At 44.1% G+C, this 21,253-nt stretch overlaps 1 protein-coding gene across 2 annotated transcripts in view; it reads right to left on the bottom strand.

Annotated features, from left to right (window-relative positions):
- RTKN (rhotekin) overlaps positions 1-3,759 on the bottom strand; it is a 244,889-nt gene extending 241,130 nt beyond the window's left edge. For both annotated transcript variants that reach the window (XM_030190903.1, XM_030190907.1), the window contains exon 1: positions 3,540-3,759. In XM_030190903.1, coding sequence (XP_030046763.1) covers positions 3,540-3,650 — 111 coding nt within the window. In that variant the 5' untranslated portion in view covers positions 3,651-3,759. The remainder of the gene's footprint in view (positions 1-3,539) is intronic.
- Positions 3,760-21,253: the final 17,494 nt, after the last annotated feature.

The raw sequence follows: 21,253 nt of genomic DNA, 5'->3' as shown, positions 1-21,253 counted from the left end.
ACTGCCATCTACATGGCCTGATTCAGCTACCTGGGCTCCAAATGGTGGAACTCAATATCCAAAGGCATAAGATGCATCACTATCTCCAGTTCAGAAAAAAAAACTGAAAACCAACCTTTTCAAAAAAAATTCTATAACTAACCACATGAACTACAGATGCTCTACAATACTTTGTAACTGAAAAACACTACAGTAACTTAATCTAAGTGTAAAATTGTGAGCCACTTTGAACCAAAACCTATTTTGGGAAAACAGTGGGAGGCAAGAACACATAAATAAATAAAATTATACCTCTCCGTATTTCTGTTGGCTAATCAGTGAGGATGTGGAGACCAAAGTACTAAACCCACAGGATTCCTGCCTTTTCACACCACAATTGGTGGCCCATTCAAATGAGCTGGGTAGATTTTCATGCAAAAATTTGCAACTAGCCCCTTGTAAACAAGTTTTGGATCATTTCCTAAAAAAGGTCCATAAGCCATTATTAAGATGAACTTGGGAAACTTCACTGCTTATTTCTAGGAAAAACAATATAAAATCTGTTTCACAGTTCTGGGATCTTGCCAGATACTTGTGACCTGGACTGACCACTGTTGTAAATAGGATATTGGGCTTGATGGGCCTTCGGTCTGTCCCAGTATGGCAACACTTATAACTACACCTGATTTCTTTGGGCCAAAAGTATCCTATAGGCACGTAGTTGTGCACACATTTTTGCAAAATCCATAATCATGAGCTGCTTTGTTTACTTTTCCATCACAGCATCTCCTTATCCATGAAGCTGAAACACCTCTGCATAGGAAACTACAAACAAAAACCTACTACAGTACAGGGAAAAAAAGTTTCACTTTTTTTTTTCTCACACATGGGGTTTAATACTGAAAAATGCATGAAAGAAATGTCAGAGTTGTTGTATGTTTTAGGGTATTTAGTGCATTTCTACTGCTGAACACCCGCTGTGAAAAATATTGGCAAGTTAATCTCCAGGAGAGCGACTGGGGAATGCTGTAAATGCACTGGTCACAAATCAGGTAAATGAGTATGGCAACCCAGGCTATAGCCATCAGATGAAACACACTATAAAATTAACCATGGACACATTCATAAAATTAACCATGGACATAGCCACAAGATAAAAGTACATCAAACTTTCCGAAAGTGAAGGAAGACTTTTTGGGAAGTCCCTAGGAGGCACTGCTGGTATTTTCAAATGCCCGCGTTTGACTACAGATCTTGTGTTTTCCTGGAGGACTGTACCTCCTTACCTCAAATGTAACTTGCCCTTGAGCTACCAATGAAATCAAAATGATACCTAATTCTTTCTGTAGGTTTTATCATGAAGGAGATCTGATTCTCTCCACACAGGGGATTAAACATGACTATTGTGGGACCAGGGCCGTGCCAACACGGTAAGCGCGGTAAGCACCGCAGGGGGGCGCCTGCCTTCAAGGGCGCCGCTGCGGTGCTGCTCCGCCTCCCACCTACCTTTAAAAAAATGTTGTGAAGCCGAGTTGCAGGCAGCGCCTCGCGTCTGCCCGGCTGCTTGTAAAACAAGTAAATCTCTTCTCCTTGTCATTGTCGGGCCTCACTGTGTCCCGCCCTCCTTTGAGGTCACTTCCTATTTCCGCGAGGGCGGGGGACACAGTGAGACCCGACGATGATGAGGAGAAGAGATTTACTTGTTTTACAAGCAGGGCAGACGCGAGGCGCTGCCTGCAACTCGGCTTCACAACATTTTTTTTAAAGGTAGGTGTCACACTGTACTCCTCCTTCTCCATCTTCCTTTTCTGAGCCGGCCCAGACCTATTGCTGCCGCTTAGTACTCAATGGGCTCCCGAGGAGGGCTAACTCTCGGCATCCCCTAACTCTCCTCGTTAAAGTAGATTTAGCTGCAAATTGCTCCACATTTCCCGAAGATTTCAGCTGTTGTCTTTTCCTCTCTCTCATTTTGTTTCTCTTCTTGACTGATTTGGGAAATAGCCCTAGGCGGTTGCTTTTTGTTTGTGTGTGAGCTCAATCACTTAATTGCTTTATCTAAACAGGAAGCTTTCTCTTACAGAGCTGTAGGGCCAGAGATCCAATTGCGGAGATAAGCACCTCAGATTTATCCCGGGCAAGGGCAAATAGTGTTTGTAGAGTCTGATTTTTTTTTTTTTAATTAGAACAGGAATACATTACACAAATTAAGTGAAATGAAAGCAAAATAACTTTTTATGCTGAGGGTTTCGGTGATGGGCTGCAAATTACCCTTGTCCGCTGCAAATCTGAGCTGGGAGTTGCAGAGCTGAGGCCCACAGTGGCTTTATCACTGAAGGAAAGCTCTCTGACCCCATACTGAAACCTTCCGAGCTTTCTAGTAGTGAATAATAACAAAGACCTGCTGTGGGGTACAGGAAAGCCAATGAAGAAAGCCATGGGGTAGAGTAGAGATACAAAAGTATAGGCACATCATCATTGAAAAGGCTGGAACTGTACATAGGGACAGAGCACTGTTGAGACTGTTGTACCTGTCAGCACCAAGTTAACATTCTTCTGTGGGGGAGAGGGCAGGGACTTCTGGAAAGGTCTGGCACACCCAGGGACCTTAGAGCTAGGTTAGTGTGCAAACATCTGGAGACTTACAGCCCATGGATTGCCTATTATAAGCAGGGGATGTCTGGTGTTACTTACTCTCAATCTCCTATAAAGGGGGTGCCTGATAGGGCTGTTTATTTATTTACTAGTAAAGCAGGCCCGTTTCTGACACAAATGAAACAGGCGCAAGCAAGGTTTTCCTCGGAGTGTGTATGTTTGAGAGAGTGTGTGTGAGAGTGACTGTGTGAGTGTGTGTTTGTGACAGAGAGAGAGTGAGACCGCTGGGTGCGAGAAGAAAGAAAGGAGATGCCACGGGGGGGGGGGGGCGCCAACTGATAGTCTGCAGGGGGGCACCAGAGACCCTAGGCACGGCCCTGTGTGGGACCCCACTTCTATAGAGCGACGGTAACATTTGGCTGGTTGCCACAGCTCCTGGAGAGGGGAGGAAATCGTGTTATTGGTCACAAATCCCTAAGTATCTGTGTATTACCACAGTTTATTGTTCTGCTGAGGGAAGGAATTTGGGATGGTAAGGAGAAAAAACAGTGCCCATTGCGCTCACAATCAGACAAGCAACGTGAAGCTTTACGAAGGCGCGTTTGTCAAGAAACGCATACAAGGTAAATAAAATAGAGCAGATTAAGGATTTGGTGCAAACTGAAACTGAAGATCTGAGGTTCTGTTACAGTGAAGATTTTGCAAGCCTGCAGAGTGTTTGTGGGGCACGGGAGGGGCTTAGAAACTTTGACTAATGAGGATCATGGAAAAAGAGCAGAAGGGTATTGGAAGAGCTTGCATAGAACAGGCTGAAGGGGTAGAGCAGAGAGTTTGGGATTGAGGGTGGGAGAGTAAGAGGCATATTTTCAAAGCACTTAGCCTCCCAAAGTTCCATAGAAACCTATGGAACTTAGCCTCCCAAAGTGCTTTGAAAATAAGCCTGATAATGTGTCGCGCTCTTTCCCTACCTGGGGAGTGTCCACGAAAACGCTCCTGCGAAACTTGCCCCGCTTGATCTCCATCTCCAGAGCCGAGCACCGGGCCACCGTCACCCTGCTGCTGTGGTTCCGGCAAAACATGCTGCCGATCCGCCGTGCCTGTCCGTCTGTCTGTCTCTAGCTGAGCCTGGCCACCAGTCTCTCCCGCTCTCAGGAGCTGCCCGTGTGTGTCTGTCTCTTGCTTTTCCTTCAGCTTCTTACCGCCGGCTCCTCCTCCCGGCCCTGGGAGACACCTAGCGGGAAAGCGCGGCCCCTGCACCCACCGCCGACAGGCACCAAATCTCGCTGCTCCTGCGGCTGCCTTTTCTCACCAGTCTCTCCCCGTCACCGGAGACCAGCGAAGAGCCACATTCACTTAAAGGCAAATCGCACCCCAAAAGAGCACTGCGATTAGGGTTTTCCTCTAGACCAGTGGTTCCAGCTTCTTCAAGCCATGTATCCTCCTAAATCGAAGAAATTTCACCCGAGTACTACCCACACCCCCTGCTCTCATCAGCTCTGGCAGATTTAGTCCAGAAACTAACATATTCTTATCAAATAGAAAACAATATTACTTTTTCGGCCTTTCTTGCCTGGTGATTTTAATTTTCTAATAATGTTGTTGGCCCCAGTATCTGGTTTATGCTTTTCTGTCTTCTCTTAACTTTCTTGACAAGGTTTCCTATCTGTTTAACATTTCTTCTCTCCATGGCCATCATGCGTCTCTTTTTTCAGTGTTCCTATCTTTCTCCATTTACAATATCTCCCCTCTCTATGTATGTTTCTCCCCCTATGTAGTGTCTCCTCTCTGGGTATCCCACCCATGCAGCATCTCTCTCTGCCCAGCTATGCATCTTCTCTCAATGTCTCTTGTGTGTGTCTCTCTCCCCAGTCATGCATCACCTTGTGTGTGTTTAGCATCTCCTCTCTGCATGTACCTCGCCTCAGGCATGCAGCATCTCTCCTCTCTCTCTCTCTCTTTCTGCCCAGTCATGCATCTCCTTTATGTGTCTGTCTCCCCCCAGCCATGCAGCATCTTCTCTCTGTGGTGCCTGTCTACTCACCCATGAGGCATTGTGTGTGTGTGTGTGTGTCTCCCCCTGCCATGTTGCATCTCCTCTGTCACTCTGTGTGTGTGTGTGTGTGTGTATGTCTCTCTCTCTCCCTCTCCAGCCATGCATCATCTTCTATCTCGCTCTGTGTGCATGTCTCTCCTCTCTCTACAGACATGCAGCATTTCCTCTCTCACTTGGTGGGTGTGTGTGTGCGCGTGCCTCCCCAGCCATGCAGGATCTTCTCGCTCACTTGGTGTTGTGTGTGTGTTTCTTTCCCCAACCATACAGCATCATCTTTCTCAGTGTGTGTGTCTCTCCCGAGCCATGCAACATCTCCTCTCTCACTCGGTGTTGTGTGTGTGAGAGACGTAGCTAGGTGGGTCGCCAGGGGAGCAACTGCTCCCCCAAATGGACTTCTGATGGCACCAGCGCCTATTTTTCACGCGATCTGTCCCATTTAAAATATGTGCCGTCGCTGTCAGCAGTCCTCTCTCCACTGCCCCGATGCCCTTAACCTGGCTATGCTTCTGGTGTGTGTGTGTTTCTTTCTCCAACCATGCAGCATCACTTCTTTCTGTGTGTGTGTGTGTGTGTGTGCGTGTGCGTGTCTCTCCCCAAGCATGGAGCCTCTCCTCTTTCTCACTCTCTCTCTCTCCCTCCTCTGCCATGCAGCATCTCCTCTGTCTCTCCACCTTCTGCCATCCAAATCATCCCTCTTTCTCTGACTCTCTCCAAATCCAGCATTGCCCGTCTGTCTCTCTCCTGCCATTATCCAGCATTGCCCTATCTCTCTCTCCCCCCCCCCACAACATCTAGCATTGCCCTATTTTCTGTCCTGCCCCCACATCCAGTATCACCCCTCTCTCTCTTTCCTCCCACCACTGCCCCAGAGCAGAGGCGTAGCTAGGTTTTGACGTCTGGGGGAGCAGACTTTGTAAAATAGGCGCCAGACATGGGCATAGTTTGACTGTTTCATTTTGGGGGGCAAAGGGTGTGGCTTGGCACATTTGCATATTCATTTGCATATGTACATTTCATACATATTCATTAAGGCCATTTAAAAAAACAGACACACGCACCAGACTAAAATGCTGAATATGAAGCCAGCATATCAAAAACAATACGGCCAGACACTTTATGAAATAACACAAAACCCTACAAAAAGACACTCAAAATCTATACAGAAAACTTAACACACAAAAGCCCTAACTCACCTATGAAAATACCCTGGACCCTAGAGCACCAATATACCTGCTACTGGAAAATGGAACAAGCTGGACTGTTACACATTCCTACACAAAACACTACATGCTAGCAGAATCAGTCACCTCAGTCACATATGCAGAACACGGACAGACCCTCATGTGATACAAAATAGGGAACCACAAAAAACATGCCCACAAAAACTGAAATATAGATCTCTTCAAGAAAGCCAGACTCTTTAAGCAGTACAAATACTGGTAAAAGAGAAACAGAAATGAATTTTCTCCTGTACTCTGCAAAATACAATACGAAAAAAAAATGTACAAATTAGGCACATCTTAGTCCTTAAAAAGCATTAAATAAAAAGAATGTTTTGTTTTCTACCTTTGTTGTCTGAGCATTCTGTTTTTCTAGTTGGGCTGGTCCCAGTCTCTTTTCCACTTTTCATGTGTCAGTCTTCTCCTAAATTCTTTTCCAGGTTGGCTTTTCCATTTCTTTGCTCTTCTCTTGTCTTCTTCCTGTCCTTCTCTGCATCTGTCTGGCACTGATCTTTCATTTTATGTTTTTCCCCCACTTTTCTCTCACTCTTTAGTTCTTAGTATCCATCTACCTACTAGCTTTGACCATCTCCCTCTCATTCCCTTTCCAGCACTCCCATTCCCCCCTCTATCTCTCCCTTACCCAGTCTCCTAAGTTCTTCTCCCATTTTCACCCACTTCATAAGTGTTTTTCTGATTCTGCTGCTATCTGTCCTCTTAACTCCGTTTCCAGGGCTTCCTTTCCATTTATTTCTTTACTTTCCTCCTTTCTTCTTCAATTATTGCTCTATATCCATAAGTAAAAGCTGGGTCCTCCGCAGACTTGACTGCCCAGTGGATCCAACTTCTGCCTATTTTCTCCATCCATGTGCAGTTTTTCTCCTCTCTTCTTTTTCCCTCATCTCATCTCCTTCCTCTCTCTTCCCTCCCTTCCATCCATGTCCAGCATTTCTTCTCTCTCCCCTCCATCCATGTGCATCTCCTTCCTGTCTTCCCTTTCCTCCATCCATGTCCAACAATTCTCTCCTTGCCCTCCCCTCCATCCACCCATGTCCAGCAACTCTCCTCACTCCACTGCTCTCCCCTCCATCCATATCCAGCTTGTCTGCTCACTTCCCTCCATCCATGTGCATATACTTCCCTTCCCTCCATCCATGTCCAGCACCTTCCCTCTTTCTCTCCTACCCTTCCATCCAGTGTCATCCCTCATTCTCTCTCCATCCTTCCACCCATTACCCTCTCCCGATCCTTCCGTCCATTGTCTCCCTCTATCTCCCCTTCCTTCTAGACAGTTCTCTCTCTTGACCCTTTTCCATTCAGCATGTCCTCTCTCACCCCATCCTTCCAGTGTCTATCCTCTTTCCCTCCCTACCAGCGTCTTTCCTTATTCTGCCCCCTCCTTCCAGCATTTTTCCTCTTTCTCCCTCCTTTCATCCAGCCAGCATTTCTCAGTCTGACAGCTAGGGTCTCCCCCAGTTTCTCCCCAGCAGCTTCTCTCTCTCTCTCCAACCCATGTCCCCTCTTTCTCTCCCCATCTCTCTCTGGCTCTCCCCTGCTCTTTTCCATGTCCCTGGCTCTCCCCTGCTCCTTTCCATGGCCCCTCTTTCTCTCCCCATCTCTTTCTGGCTCTCCCCTGCTTTTTTCCATGTCCCTGGCTCTCCCCTGCTCCTTTCCATGGCCCCTCTTTCTCTCCCCATCTCTTTCTGGCTCTCCCCTGCTTTTTTCCATGTCCCTGGCTCTCCCCTGCTCCTTTCCATGGCCCCTCTTTCTCTCCCCATCTCTTTCTGGCTCTCCCCTGCTTTTTTCCATGTCCCTGGCTCTCCCCTGCTCCTTTCCATGGCCCCTCTTTCTCTTCCCATCTCTTTCTGGCTCTCCCCTGCTTTTTCCCATGTCCCTGGCTCTCCCCTGCTCCTTTCCATGGCCCCTCTTTCTCTCCCCATCTCTTTCTGGCTCTCCCCTGCTTTTTTCCATGTCCCTGGCTCTCCCCTGCGCCTTTCCATGGCCCCTCTTTCTCTCCCCATCTCTCTCTGACTCTCCCCTGCTCCTTTCCATGTCCCCTCTTTCTCTCCCTATTGTTCTCTGGCTCTCCACTGCTCTTGTCCATATCCCCTGGTTCTCCCCTGCTCTCCCTCTCTCTCCTCCTACCGTTTCTAGCCAGTGGCCACGTTCTGTTCTCTCCCTCCGGCCCGGGCCTCTACAGCAGCACTGACAGAAGAAGAAAAAGAAGCGCGGAGCCACAGCAGCCTTCAGACATGCGCTGTCGGCTCTGCCAGTCCTCTGCCCCTGGAACAGGAAATTGACGTCACAGGGCAGAGACCGGCAGAGCCGACAGCGCATGTCTGAAGGCTGCTGCGGCCCCACGCTTCTTTTTCTTCTTATGTTATGCTGGCTGATCAACGTAGGTCTCGTTCCTGGCTGCGCTGCTTAACAGAAGCGGCGGCAGCAGAAGATTTCGTCGGGCTATAGTTGGAGAAGGAGGCAGGCGGGGCCACAGTGAAGGTCACAGCTAGGCTACGGGGCGCCTATGTAATAGGCGCCGGGTTTTTTTTTAATCGATTTAGGGGAGCGACCGCTCCCCCTGCGCCCCACCTAGCTATGCTTCTGCCCCAGAGATCTCTTTCCTCCCATCTCCCACTATTCAGCATCACTCTTCCCCTCACCCCGCCATCCAGCATTGCCCCATATCTCTCTAGCCACTCCATCAACCACCACCATCACCCAGATCCCTTGCGCTCTACTACCGACACTGCCCCATCTCTCTCTCCTACCCCACTCCTGATCACTCATTCCTTCCCCAACCTATTACATTTCTTTGAAGGGGTGAACAAACATGCGGATAAAGGTGAGCCGGTCGATATCATGTATCTGGATTTTCAAAAGGCGTTTGACAAAGTACCTTATGAAAGACTCCAGAGGAAACTGAAGCGTCATGGGATAGGAGGTAGTGTCCTATTGTAGATGAAAAACTAGTTAAAAGATAGAAAACAGAGAGTAGGGTTAAATGGTCAGTATTCTCAATGGAGAAGGATAGATAATGGGTTTCCCCAGGGCTCTGTGCTGGGTCCACTGTTTTTTTATTATATTATAGAGATGGGAGTAACTAGTGAGGTAATTACATTTGCTGATGACACAAAATTATTTAGAGTTGTTAAATCGCAAGAGGATTGTGAAAAATTATAAGAGGACCTTACGAGACTGGGCTTCTATAAATGGCAGGTGACATTTAATGTGAGCAAGTGCAAAGTGATGCATGTGGGAAAGAGGAACCCGAATTATAGTTATGTAATGCAAGGTTCCACATTAGGAGTCACCAACCAGAAAGGGATCTTGGCATCATCGTTGATGATACGTTGAAAACCTTTGCTCAGTGTGCTGCGGCAGCTAAGAAAGCAAATAGAATGTTAGGTATTACTAAAAAAAGGAATTGAAAACAAAAATGAGGACTTTATAATGTCTTTGTATCGCTCCATGGTGCGACCGCACCTTGAATATTGTATTCAATTCTGGTCACCACATCTCAAAAAAGATATAGTGGAATTAGAAAAGGTACAGAGAAGCACAACAAAAATGATAAATGGGACGACTTCCCTATGAGGAAAGGCTAAAGCAGCTAGGGCTGCTCTGCTTGGAGAAAATACAGCTGAGGGGAGATATGATAGAGGTCTGTAAAATAATGAGTGGAGTGGAACGGGTAGACCTGAATCCCTTGTTTACACTTTCCAAAAATACTAGGACTAGGGGGCATACAATGAAGCTACAAACTAGTAAATTTAAAAAGAATTGAAGAAAATATTTCTTCATTCAATGTGTAATTAAACTCTGGAATTCATCAGAGGATGTAGTAAAAGCAGTTAAATTAGCAGGGTTTACAAAAGGTTTGGATGGCTTCCTAAAGGAAAACTCCATAGACCATTATTAAAATGGACTTGGGGAAAATCCACTTCTTATTTCTAGAATAACAGAATAAAATGTATTGTACTGTTTTGGGATCTTGCCAGGTACTTGTGACCTGGATTGGCCACTGTTGGATGCTGGGCTTGATGGACCTTCAGTCTGTCCCAGTATGGCAATACTTATGTACTTATTTATTTATTGTGAACATTTATATCCCACATAATCCCACTAAGGCAGGCTCTATGTGGCTTACAATGTTTGAGGAAAAGTAAAACATAATAGTACAAGTGCAAAGCAGAGAATAAAGTAGATGAGAATTATGACATCTTATGACATCTCCACTCACCCATTCGCTCATTCACTCACTGCTGCCTTCCCCTCCCTGCCACCACTTGCTCACCTGCCAGGCCGCTGCCTTCCTGTGTATGCAATGCCAAGAAGAAACGGAAACTGTATCCTTCCCTGCCACCTACTACTACTACTTAACATTTCTAAAGCGCTACTAGGGTTACGCAGCGCTGTACAATTTAACATAAAAGGACAGGCCCTGCTCAAAGAGCTTACACCCACCCGTTCGCTCAGCTGCTGCCTCCTTGGCACTGTGGCTGCAAGCAAACTGAAACAAGGCATGGGCCCATAGCAATGTGTGCACTGCTGCCGGCTCTTGCCGATCCTGCTCCTCCAAAACAGGAATTTACATCATAGAAGGTAGGACCAGCAAGTGGTGCACACAAGGCTATAACCCAGCACCTCATTTTGGTTTGTTTGCAGCCATGGTGTTGGGGAGGCAGTGGGTGAGTGAGTGAATGGGTGGGCAGCAGGGAAGGGAAAAACACCATTTCCATTTTTTTCTTGCTGCTGCAGACACAGGAAGGCAGCGACCCGGCTGGTGAGCAAGTGGCAGCAAGGATGGGAAGATAGTGATTGGGCATTAGGTGCCACATACCCCCTATGGATGTCTTGCATGCAGCGTACCCCTAGGGGTACGCATAACATGTGTTGGGAACCTATGATCTAGGTAGCAGCATTGCAAGACATTATTTATTACTAAAGAGGTTTTGCTCATTGTCTGCCTGTGGGGAAAATACTTAATATAATCTGAGCAGAAAGAGGACACCTTTTCTTCAAAATGTGTCTTTATCAAGCTTTAATCTATTTTCTGAATTTGCTGCTGCAATTAAGCTGTCCCTGGAGTTCCTGTTCTGGGCTCAGCAAAGGCTTGGTACTCTCCAGAAGGAGAACAACCTACACCAAGCATGAAATCATGGAAAATACACATCTTTAAGTAAAGGCTAGTGAAAGCAAACTAGCTCTTGGTCATGGTTTTCATAAGGTGTTTCTGTTGTTGGTTTGGATTTGATTATTATCTGTTATAGCAGAGAAACTGAATAAATTCTTTGCTTCGGTATTTATAGAAGAAGATATAAGAGATCTATCTGTACCAGAACAACTGATAGAAATCTCGGTGAACCTGGAAGATGTTTAATGGTGTATTTTTTTGTTTTAATGGGCAAATTAAAGAGTAGTAAATCACCTGGACCAGATGGCATGCATCCAAGGGTACTGAAATAACTCAAATATGAAATTGCTGATCTGCTGTTAGTAATCTGTAACCTGTCATTAAAGTCGTCCATAGTTCCTGAAGATTGGAGGGTGGCTAATGTGATGCCAATTTTTAAAAAGAGTTCCGGGATGACCTGGGAAATTACAGGCCAGTAAGCCTGATGTCAATGCTGGGTAAAATAGTGGAAACTATTCTAAAGAATAAAATTATACATTTTCTGCAAGGTGATGTTTTTGGCAAGGTTTCTGTATCAGGTTTGCATAAAGCTTTGATTTCACTTCTCCCTCCCCAAGAGTATGGTCTGCTTACGGAGGTTTTGAGTAAGGACATTGGGTACGAATTGAAAGAGGTGAATTTTCTAAAATTGATTAAAGCTATTCCAAAGCAGGTGGGCAATACTGAACTTCAGGAGAGTCAATACCGTATACTCCACAGGGTATATCACAATATCAGGCAGCTAGAGCAGGTTGGGTGCCCACTGGTCAATGTCCCAAATGTCAGCAGGGGGACAATACTTTTTTTTCATGCTTTTTGGCAATGTAATGGCATTCAAGCATTTTGGAGATTGCTCCATTGATACTTAAGGATTCTTTTTGGTCATCATGTGGTCTTTTCCTGGAAGGGAGTTCTGGTTAATAAATGGGAGGCATGTGAGATCTCGGATAAACATTTGCCCTTATTATTGAGTAAAGCTTATGCATTGGGGAAAAAGTGCATACTCAAGCATTGGATGCAAGAGGAGCCTCCTTCTTTTTGGTATTGGAGAAATAGATTGCATGCTTTTATATTATGGGAGGCGAGGGCTGATAGGAACTCCCCAAAGGGAAGAAGGGCTTTTGTGTCTATCTGGAGCTGTTATTTACAAACTATCTCCCATAAAGCCAAAAGTGCTGTATTAAACAAGTTTCAGGGTGTTTCCTAAGTTGTTACATTAGGGGTTGCTTGAGGGTTCTCTGCCTGGGTAGGGAAGGGTGGATTGGGAATATTGGAAGTTATCCTTTTATAGATGGCCTGGGGTTATAAGAGCCCAGATGCTGGGTCATCTTCATGAACGTTTAAGATATGGGTTTCAGTAGGGTTGGGGGAAGAGGGGTGATCTTGCCTACAATAGTTAACATTTGAAAGTGAACTAGGGTAGTGGGGAGGAGGGTGCGGGAGTTTTCTCACAAAACAAAAAAATAGGATCGTAAATTATCCAGCTCTTTTCTGTATGCTGTTTTTGTTTATTATTTTGGTAAGTATGGTTACTGTTATGTAATCGCTCAATGTTTTTGTGTTATCTTGTTGTTTAGTTGTTCCATGCTGCTTTGTTTTTTGATCCTGAATAAAAACCATTAAACCTTAAAATAATAAAATTATGGAACACATAAATAAATATGGTTTAATGGGACAGAGTCAGCATGGTTTCAGCCAAGGAAAGTCTTGTCTTATCAATTTGCTTAATTTCTTTGAAGACATGAATAAACATGTGGATAAAGGTGAGCTAGTTGAGAGACTCCTGAGATAATTAAAGAGTCATGGGATATGAGGCAATGCTTTATTGTGGATTAGGAACTGGTTATTGGACAGAAAATAGAGGGTAGGGTTAAATGGACATTTTTCTCAATAGAGAAAAGTGAATAGTGGAGGGCCACAGGGATCTGTACTGGGACCAGTGCTGTTTAACATATTTATAAATGATCTGGAAATCGGAATGATGATTGAGGTGATTAAATTTGCAGATGACACAAAAATATTCAAGTTTGTTAAAATATTGCAGGAAGACCTTAGGAAACTGGAAAACTGGGTATCCAAATGGCAGATGAAATGTGATATGGACAAATGCAAAGTGGTACACATTGGAAAGAATAACCTGAATCATAGTTAGCTGATGCTAGGGTCCATGTTGGGAGTCAGCACCCAATAAAAAGATCTAGGTAGACAATACACTGAAATCGTCTGCCCAGTGTGTGTCAGCAGCCAAAAAAGCAAACAGGATGCTAGGAATTATTAGGAAAGGGATGGTAAATAAGACCGAGAATACTATAATGCCTCTTTATCGCTCCATGGTGCGACCTCATCTTGAGTATTGCATTCCGTTCTGGTTGATATAGTGGAATTAGAAAATGTTCAATGAAGAGCGACCAAAATGTGTATCTGGGTTTAAAAAAGGTTTAGACAAGTTCCTGAAGGAAAAGTCTATAGTCTGCTAATAAGGTAGACATGAGGGAAACTACTGCTTGCCCTTGGATTGGTAGCATGGAATATCGCTACTATTTGGGTTTCTGCCAGGTGCTTGTGACCTGGATTGGCCACTATTGGAAATAGGATACTGGGCTAGATGGACCATTGTTCTGACCCAGTATGGCTATTCTTATGTTCTTATGTAATTATTTGTTCTGGGGGATTTATTTTTACCTACAAACCTCACATTGTTCTCCAATATAGAGTTTTTTTACATGGACATATAATACAATACATTACATGATCTGTCACACAAGTAGTGCTAGCGGTTAAAGGATACTCAATATCTGTATTAGGATCCACAAATACAGAAGCAGTCATTGTAATATCACAAATCAAACAATTGCCACACACTGTGTGGCCAATAATATCAGTCTATTAGGTCTGTCTAATGAGCTCTTTAGTTGGTAATTCAGATGGACATAACATTTCTTTTAAATTCCTTCCTCTACTATATGCAAATCTAAATGACATATTAGAAAATGCATGCGGAAGACAGACTATATTGGACAGACTACAAAAAAATTATGTATTTGGTTGACTGAGCATAAAAGCATGATTAATGCTCGGATACTGACATCCCCCCACTTGCTGCACATTGTATGAAATATGGACACAGTTTTGAGTTGCTCCAGTATTTGGCCCTTCAGTGGATGATCGACGGAAGATTTGGTTGCAACAGGAACAGAAGTGGATTTTCGTTTGAATATTTTGGAGCCCAGTGGTCTGAATTCTAAAATAGAACAACGCCTTTTCTATTAACATTCAAGAATTAATGGACATGAGGTTAAACTAGCAGATAGGTCGATCAGCATTTTGGCATCTGACGTCAGTACATATAAAGTACCATTCAAGTGCATGTGAATAACAACCCCGGAAGACAGAGTTCTGGATTAAGAAGTAAGTTTATTCTTTTTTTTTTTAATTTAACTAATGGAGTTTTTATGCTCTGACTTTCCTTCTTTTATATTGCTTTATATGCTCCCAGTTAAGGGGCCCTTTTACAAAGGTGCATACAGGTCTATGCACATCTAGTGTGCACCAAATCGGAATTACCGCCCAGCTACTGCGTGCCCGGACAGTAATTCTGAATTTGGTGTGCGCCAAAAACGTGGTAGAAAATATTTTCTATATTCTACCGCATGGTGCTTACCCAGCGGTAAACAGCTGCATGCCTACTGCCCGGGTAGTGTATGAGACCTTACTGCTAAGTCAATGGATGGTGGTAAGGTCTCAGGCCGAAAATGGATGCATGCTGGTTTTTATTTTGCTGCACATCCATTTCTGACCCCTTAAAAAAAAAAAGGGCCCTTTTTCCAGGATGTGGTAAAAACTGGCCTGGTGGCACCCAAAAGATGTGCTTGCACTCCCACAGGCCACTTTTTGCCACGGCTTAGTAAAAGGGCCCCACAGTGTTTTGTTCGCTATATTTACATTAAAAGTTATTATTTTTCAATGTTGAGAATGGAAGGCTTTTTATTACCGATGATGACAAGTGTTAGCTCTATAGACTGTTAAGTCTGGAACTTATTGAGGCTTTTTTCTTCCATCCATGTGAAGTTTATATTTATATCCGTGCTTCTATGGTGGTGGCGGCGGTGGCCAAAAAAAGCAAACAGGATGCTAGGAATTATTAGGAAAGGGATGGTGAACAAGACTAAAAATACTATAATGCCTTTGTATCACTCCATTGTCCGCACCTTGAATATTGCGTTCAGTTCTCAAAGAAGATATAGCGGAATTAGAAAAGGTTCAAAGAAGAGCAACTAAAATGATAAAGGGGATGGAACTTCTCTTCTTTGAGGAAAGGCTAAAGAGGTTGGGGCTCTTCTGCTTGGAAAAGAGACAGATGAGGGGAGATATTATTGAGGTCTACAAAATCCTGAGTGGTGTAGAACAAGTAGAAGTAAATCAATTTTTTACTCATTCCAAAAGTACAAAGACTAGGAGACACTCGAGGAGGAAATAATTTTTCACTCAACAAATAGTTAAGCTCTGGAACTTTTTGCCGGCGGAGGTAGTAACAGTGGTTAGTGTATCTGCGTTTAAAAAAGGGTTGGACAAATTCCTGGAGGAAAAGTTCATAGTCTGCTATTGAGACAGACATGGAAGCAACTGCTTGCCCTGGGATTTGTAGTATGGAGTGTTGCCACAATTTGGGTTTCTGCCTGGTACTTGTGACCTGGCTTGGCCACTGTTTGGAAAACAGAATACTGGGATAGATGGACCATTGGTCTGACCCAGTATGGCTACTCTTATGTTCTAAGTGGAGAACTGATGCTTATTGTTGTGCTCTACTATCTGCATAGTGCCAGACCAGTCAGTAATGATTTTCAATGGCATTGTCCGGACAGTGATGCTGAAAATCTACTTTTAAGTATTGGGTTTATAATACGGAATGGAACTCCATTTGGCTCACCCAGGCCTCCTAGCAGAGGTGTCCACTTTGGGAAGCTTATAAAGTCCCATATTCCACCCAGTACCATCTCCCTCATTCCTTGATCTCTGCACCCTTTCTCCAGCTCTGTGTCTGTCTGGAACCAGTGTTATTCTGCTGCTTTTCCCTGAGATTCAGCCCTTGCATTCGTGCACACGCTTCTGCAACCAGAGCTCTCCCTCCTCAGTGCTCAGCTGCTTCCCTCCGCTTTTTTGAAAACTGAATGACTCTGCTGTTCTAAAGGAATTCCATGTCATCAGGGATGAAAAAAACACGACAATACCAACTCCTTGCTGGTCAGGTCACTCCTCAGCATGGAAAGAAGGGCCTTCACTAGTGATTACACGCATGTTACATATTACATAACAACAATTATTTTCAGCTAAGAGTTTAATAGGTCAGAACAGAATTAACTCTTATCCAACATTATAATGACAAAAGAGCTTTACAGTACCTGGACTGAAATAAATACAGGAGAATACACCCTACTAGGCATGTCACATCTCCTTGGTATCCAGACAGTCCACATAATGAAGGAGGGGCTTAAGGGTCCAATTCCTTCCTCTCCTAGGTTTTACCTCCTCCCTCATGCCAGTCTCCTACCCCCTTCCCTGGAATTCTAATAAAGCTGTTTCTCCCTTCCCCACATCCCCCAATGATCCCTTAGTATGCTTTATTCCCTTCTCCCCAGTATAGCCAGGCTTTTTTTTTCTTCGATCATTTCACCTTCCCCAGCAAGGAGCAACAGTGCTTAAATGTGACAGTTTCATGTGCCCTCCGTCAAGCATTCACATCCTTTCTCACCTCACCCATCTTCCTCCACCCCTTCCATCATTCATACTCTCTTTCTTCCCTCACCTCTATCAGCATTCACCAACCCCCATCCCTCCCCATAAACCAGTATTTTTATTATTAGAGCTGGTGACTCTCTCATCTCCTCTCAAGTGGAGCAGACACCGCATATCAGAGAAGAGCCCTTTTTTTCCAGGTGGGGGTGGAATGGAGGGCAGAGTCAGGCGGGGAACAGAGTCTAATTTCTGCCTCCACTCCAGCTGCACAGCTCCCTGCTCCAGCCCCTTCCCTCCTATCTTCTGCAGTGTTGCCCGCTTGCTGCAGGGCATTAGGTACAGTGCCCAACAGTAATGGAATGGTCCTCTGTGGACAATCACGTGGAGGCTGCCAGCACCAAGGCACAAGAAGGATTTTCCCACAGCACACCAGTATTGCAAGGCACGTAGATTGGGAAACACATCTTTAGAATATCAATTGGTATGGCAAATAAGTACCTTTTTGTTTTGTTTTTTTTACTGCTGTTATACAAGTCCAAAATTTTTCACAGCGATGGCCTCGGCTGGCGGGCTATTTCTGGCCTTACCATCTTCACCTTTGATTGTTACAAGACCATTATTTAAGCCAACAGGCCCCTTCTATATCTTATTGCAACATTTTATATAAATCCTCATGGACATTTAGCTTAGTAATGTTGTAAAAAATGAAATCCAACCTCAATGTGCTCACTGAAGTTTGGGTTTTATCCATAGTGCTTTCTTGGAGTCTAGTGCAGTTATATCATTGCTCCTTGCCATCACCTTTGCAGTTGGGATCCTCTGTATTTACTCCATTCTTTCTTGAATTTTGTTACTCCTTTTGTCTCCCTCACTTTCACTGGAAGACTGTGCCATGCATGCAATATTTTTTGATTGTTGCCCATGTCTATCCCTTGAAGCCTCATATAGTGATCGCATTTTCTAGGGAGTGGTTTCCAAACCTATCTTAGGAACCCCCACCCAACGAGTTTCAGGATATCCGCAATGTATATTCATAGCAAATCTGCATGCAGTGGAGGTAGTGTTTGTAAATTGGTCTCCTGAATATTCATTGTAGATATCCTGAAACCCCCAACTGGCTGGGAGTCCCCTCGAGACATGCTTGGAAACCACTGTTCTAGATTATTATTTTATTTAGAAAGTATCACTTTTTGCACCTGATTGATATCTATTGAGATGTTTAAATATCTTTACCATACCCCTAGTGTATGTTTTTTCCTCTAAGAGAGACAGTTAATATGACTTGAGTTTATATATATATATCACTTAAAACAAAGTTATCATTTCCTTCAAAGGAATAGGACCTAAGAACTGTGATGTGAGGAACACAGAAAATGATGGCAAAAAGTCATCCACATCGACTAATAATTCTTTCCCCTCCCTTAGAGATCCTCCAGGAAGTTGATGTATGTCATGGACATATAACTCTGTATCCTGTTATATAGGTCTAATCTATAAGAATTTCTCATAAAACATCTCTCATGCAAGACTGAACTGCTTCCAGATCATAGAAAAGTCTCTCAGATGTAGAGTTTGGTCACTCCCACAAAAGAAAAGCAGCGTAAAAGCAACAAAGCCATAGGTAGGAATATGGGAAACCTGAAAAGTGAACATACCATTCCTTGTCTGCAAAGGATGGGCACGGCTTAGGAATGTTTTAAGACTCTACTCCATCCCAGTCTGAACAAAGGAGCTGGAACAGGGTCATAAAATATAATAGATACCTACATGTAATTTAAATAGCTGTAGCTCAAGGAGATTGTGTGATTATGTTAGGAGGGACTCGGTCTACACTATATATATCCATTTACTCTATAGCTCGCACCACCCAGTTTAAAGTGGCAAATGGTTTCTCCGCAGATTTTAGCTGCTGGAATGTAGGGGTTGTGCATAATTAAGATATTAAAAGGCCAATTATCTTGTAATCAGTATAACTCATAAAAATAGAGAGATAAAGAAAAAGGATGACCTTTTATGCATAACCCCTACTAGTTGTGGGTGTCGTTTACCCTACATTCTAGCAGCTCAAATCTGCGGAGAAACCATTTGCTAAAATCTGCATGCTTGTAAATTAATGGTTATTTCAATAAATACAATTACTAATGAAAAATATACAAATATACAATGTATTAATAGAAATAGTATTAGTATGGGTTTGATCATCTTCTGAAGGTAGAAAATTTGAATGTCTTCCATTACTCAATTCAGAATGTATTCACAACAGGGGCGTTGCTACAGTTGGATCTAGGTGGGGCCAGGCCCACCCAGGCAGCCGGCAGCTCTCTGGACCTCCTCCTCCTTGCCTAAATGTTTTTTTTGTTAGTGTGGGCCGGGTCCTGATCTGGAAGTTGTAGGCCATTGTAGCGCTGCACGCTGGCGCCGCTACTCTGTCGCTCACTCCCCATCCGGTTTTACTCCGGAGTCTCTAGGCTCTGCTTTGCTGCTTTGCCTTGCGCCTCCCCCCTGTGTGCACAATGGTGCCACAGTGCTGCATGGAAAAGGAAACTGTACCGGCTGCCATCAGTGTCGCGATTCCTCTACTCTGCCTGCTGGATAAAGATCAGCCTTTTTTGTTGATTCCACCCAGGCCTCGGCACACCTCATGGCCCCACAACAGCACACATGGAGCGGAGCACAGTGAGTGCTCTCTGAGTCTCTGCCACACCACCTGCCACCACCTCCGAAGCCCAGCTGCCCAGCCCAGGTAATATTATATATATATATTTTTTTTTGTTTTAACTTTAACGTTGTGTACAATGTAATGCTGTCTGGTGATGGGCTTCTGGGTGGGGGTGTGCTCTTCACGGCCTAGGTCAAAAAAAGGTATATTTCATAATTAAATATACCTTTTTTTCCCTAGGCAGTGAAGAGCCCACCCCCACCCAGAAACCTACCTACAATAAATTTTTATAGTGCCCAGGTTAAAAATTTTTAAAAAAAGGTTGTATATTTGTCACGTTGGTGCCTTGGTGAGGTTTTGGGTGCCTGGCTTAAAATAAATTTAAAAAAAAGTTATATTTAATGTAGATAGGTTTCTGAGTGGAGGTGGGCTCTGCAGTATCCAGGACATTAAAAAAGAGTATTATATTTAATGCTGGTGTGCTTCATGATGGGGGGAGGAGATACCAGACCGTGGGGGGATAGGTATGGGGAGGAGAAGGGAAGGGCTGATATAGGACTACAGTGATAGATGGGAGGGGGAGTAAGGTAGAGAAGGGAAAGGCTGATGTTGGGCTATGGAGATGGATGGAGGGATAGGGAAGGGAAAAGCTGATGCCAAGCTGTAGGGCAGGGAAGGGCTAATGCCAGTCTACATGACAATTTCTAATTTTTGGTCCTCTATTCTGTAATTAATGAAAGTTGGTATGTGTTTTGCTTGTGCGAAGGTGAGAGATTCTGCTGGCATGTGGTTTGTGTCGGGATGTATGAGTACGACTTGTCTGACTTTTCCATTGGGATGTGCACTGCTGTTATGTATATTCACTGCTGCCTTTATAAAATTACTGTTATTGGTATTCGTGTTCAGAATTGATGTTAAGGTTTGAAACATAGGCTCTAAGAAGCTTCTTTGCAGGATTTAGTGTTGCTTCATAAAGTACCTGGCAGCGAGTGGGTTTTCTATTGCTATTGTTGAGGTGCTATCAGATTTTTAATACATTTTTCCTATGTAATTATATTGCAAGATCCTGTCATGTGTGTTGAAAGGTTTGCCATTGTGGTAGACTTATGTCTGGTCAATTTTAAGATATGGGATAATGTAATTATATTTAAAAATATCGGTTTTTCCATTAAGTATGTATGTGGTTTATGCTGATGCAGGGCAGCTGTTGATGGATTTCTAAGTGCATCAAATGCATCCTAAGACATTATTTTGTAGTATCCCAACAAACACTACTCATACCTATATACATAGTGCCCATCCAAAATGTCAAGTCTGGCTATGCCACTGGGGGACACTCAATGTAATTACATTAGCCAAGATTGGGTGGCAGAGCTGGTGGTGGGAGGCGGGGCTGGTGGTTGGGAGGCGGGGCTAGTGCTGGGCAGACTTCTACGGTCTGTGCCCTGACAATGGCAGATACAAATCAAGGTAAGGTATACACATACACAAAAAGTAGCACACACGAATTTATCTTGTTGGGCAGACTGGATGGACCATGCAGGTCTTTTTCTGCCGTCATCTACTATGTTACTATGAATGGAATTAAAAAATGCGTGGGATAAACATAAAGGAATCCTGTTCAGAAGGAATGGATCCTCAGAAACTTAGCAGAGATTGGGAGGCAGCACCGGTGGTGGGAGGGGGGGGGGCTAGTGCTGGGCAGACTTCTACAGTCTGTGCCCTGAAAATGGCAGATACAAATCAAAGTAAGGTATATACATAAAGTAGCACATATGAGTTTATCTTGTTGGGCAGACTGGATGGACCGTACAGGTCTTTCTCTGCCATCATCTACTATGTTA

This window comes from Microcaecilia unicolor, chromosome 2 (assembly GCF_901765095.1).
Source record: "Microcaecilia unicolor chromosome 2, aMicUni1.1, whole genome shotgun sequence".
NCBI lineage: Eukaryota > Metazoa > Chordata > Amphibia > Gymnophiona > Siphonopidae > Microcaecilia > Microcaecilia unicolor.
This window is presented reverse-complemented; position numbering and strand designations above follow the sequence as displayed.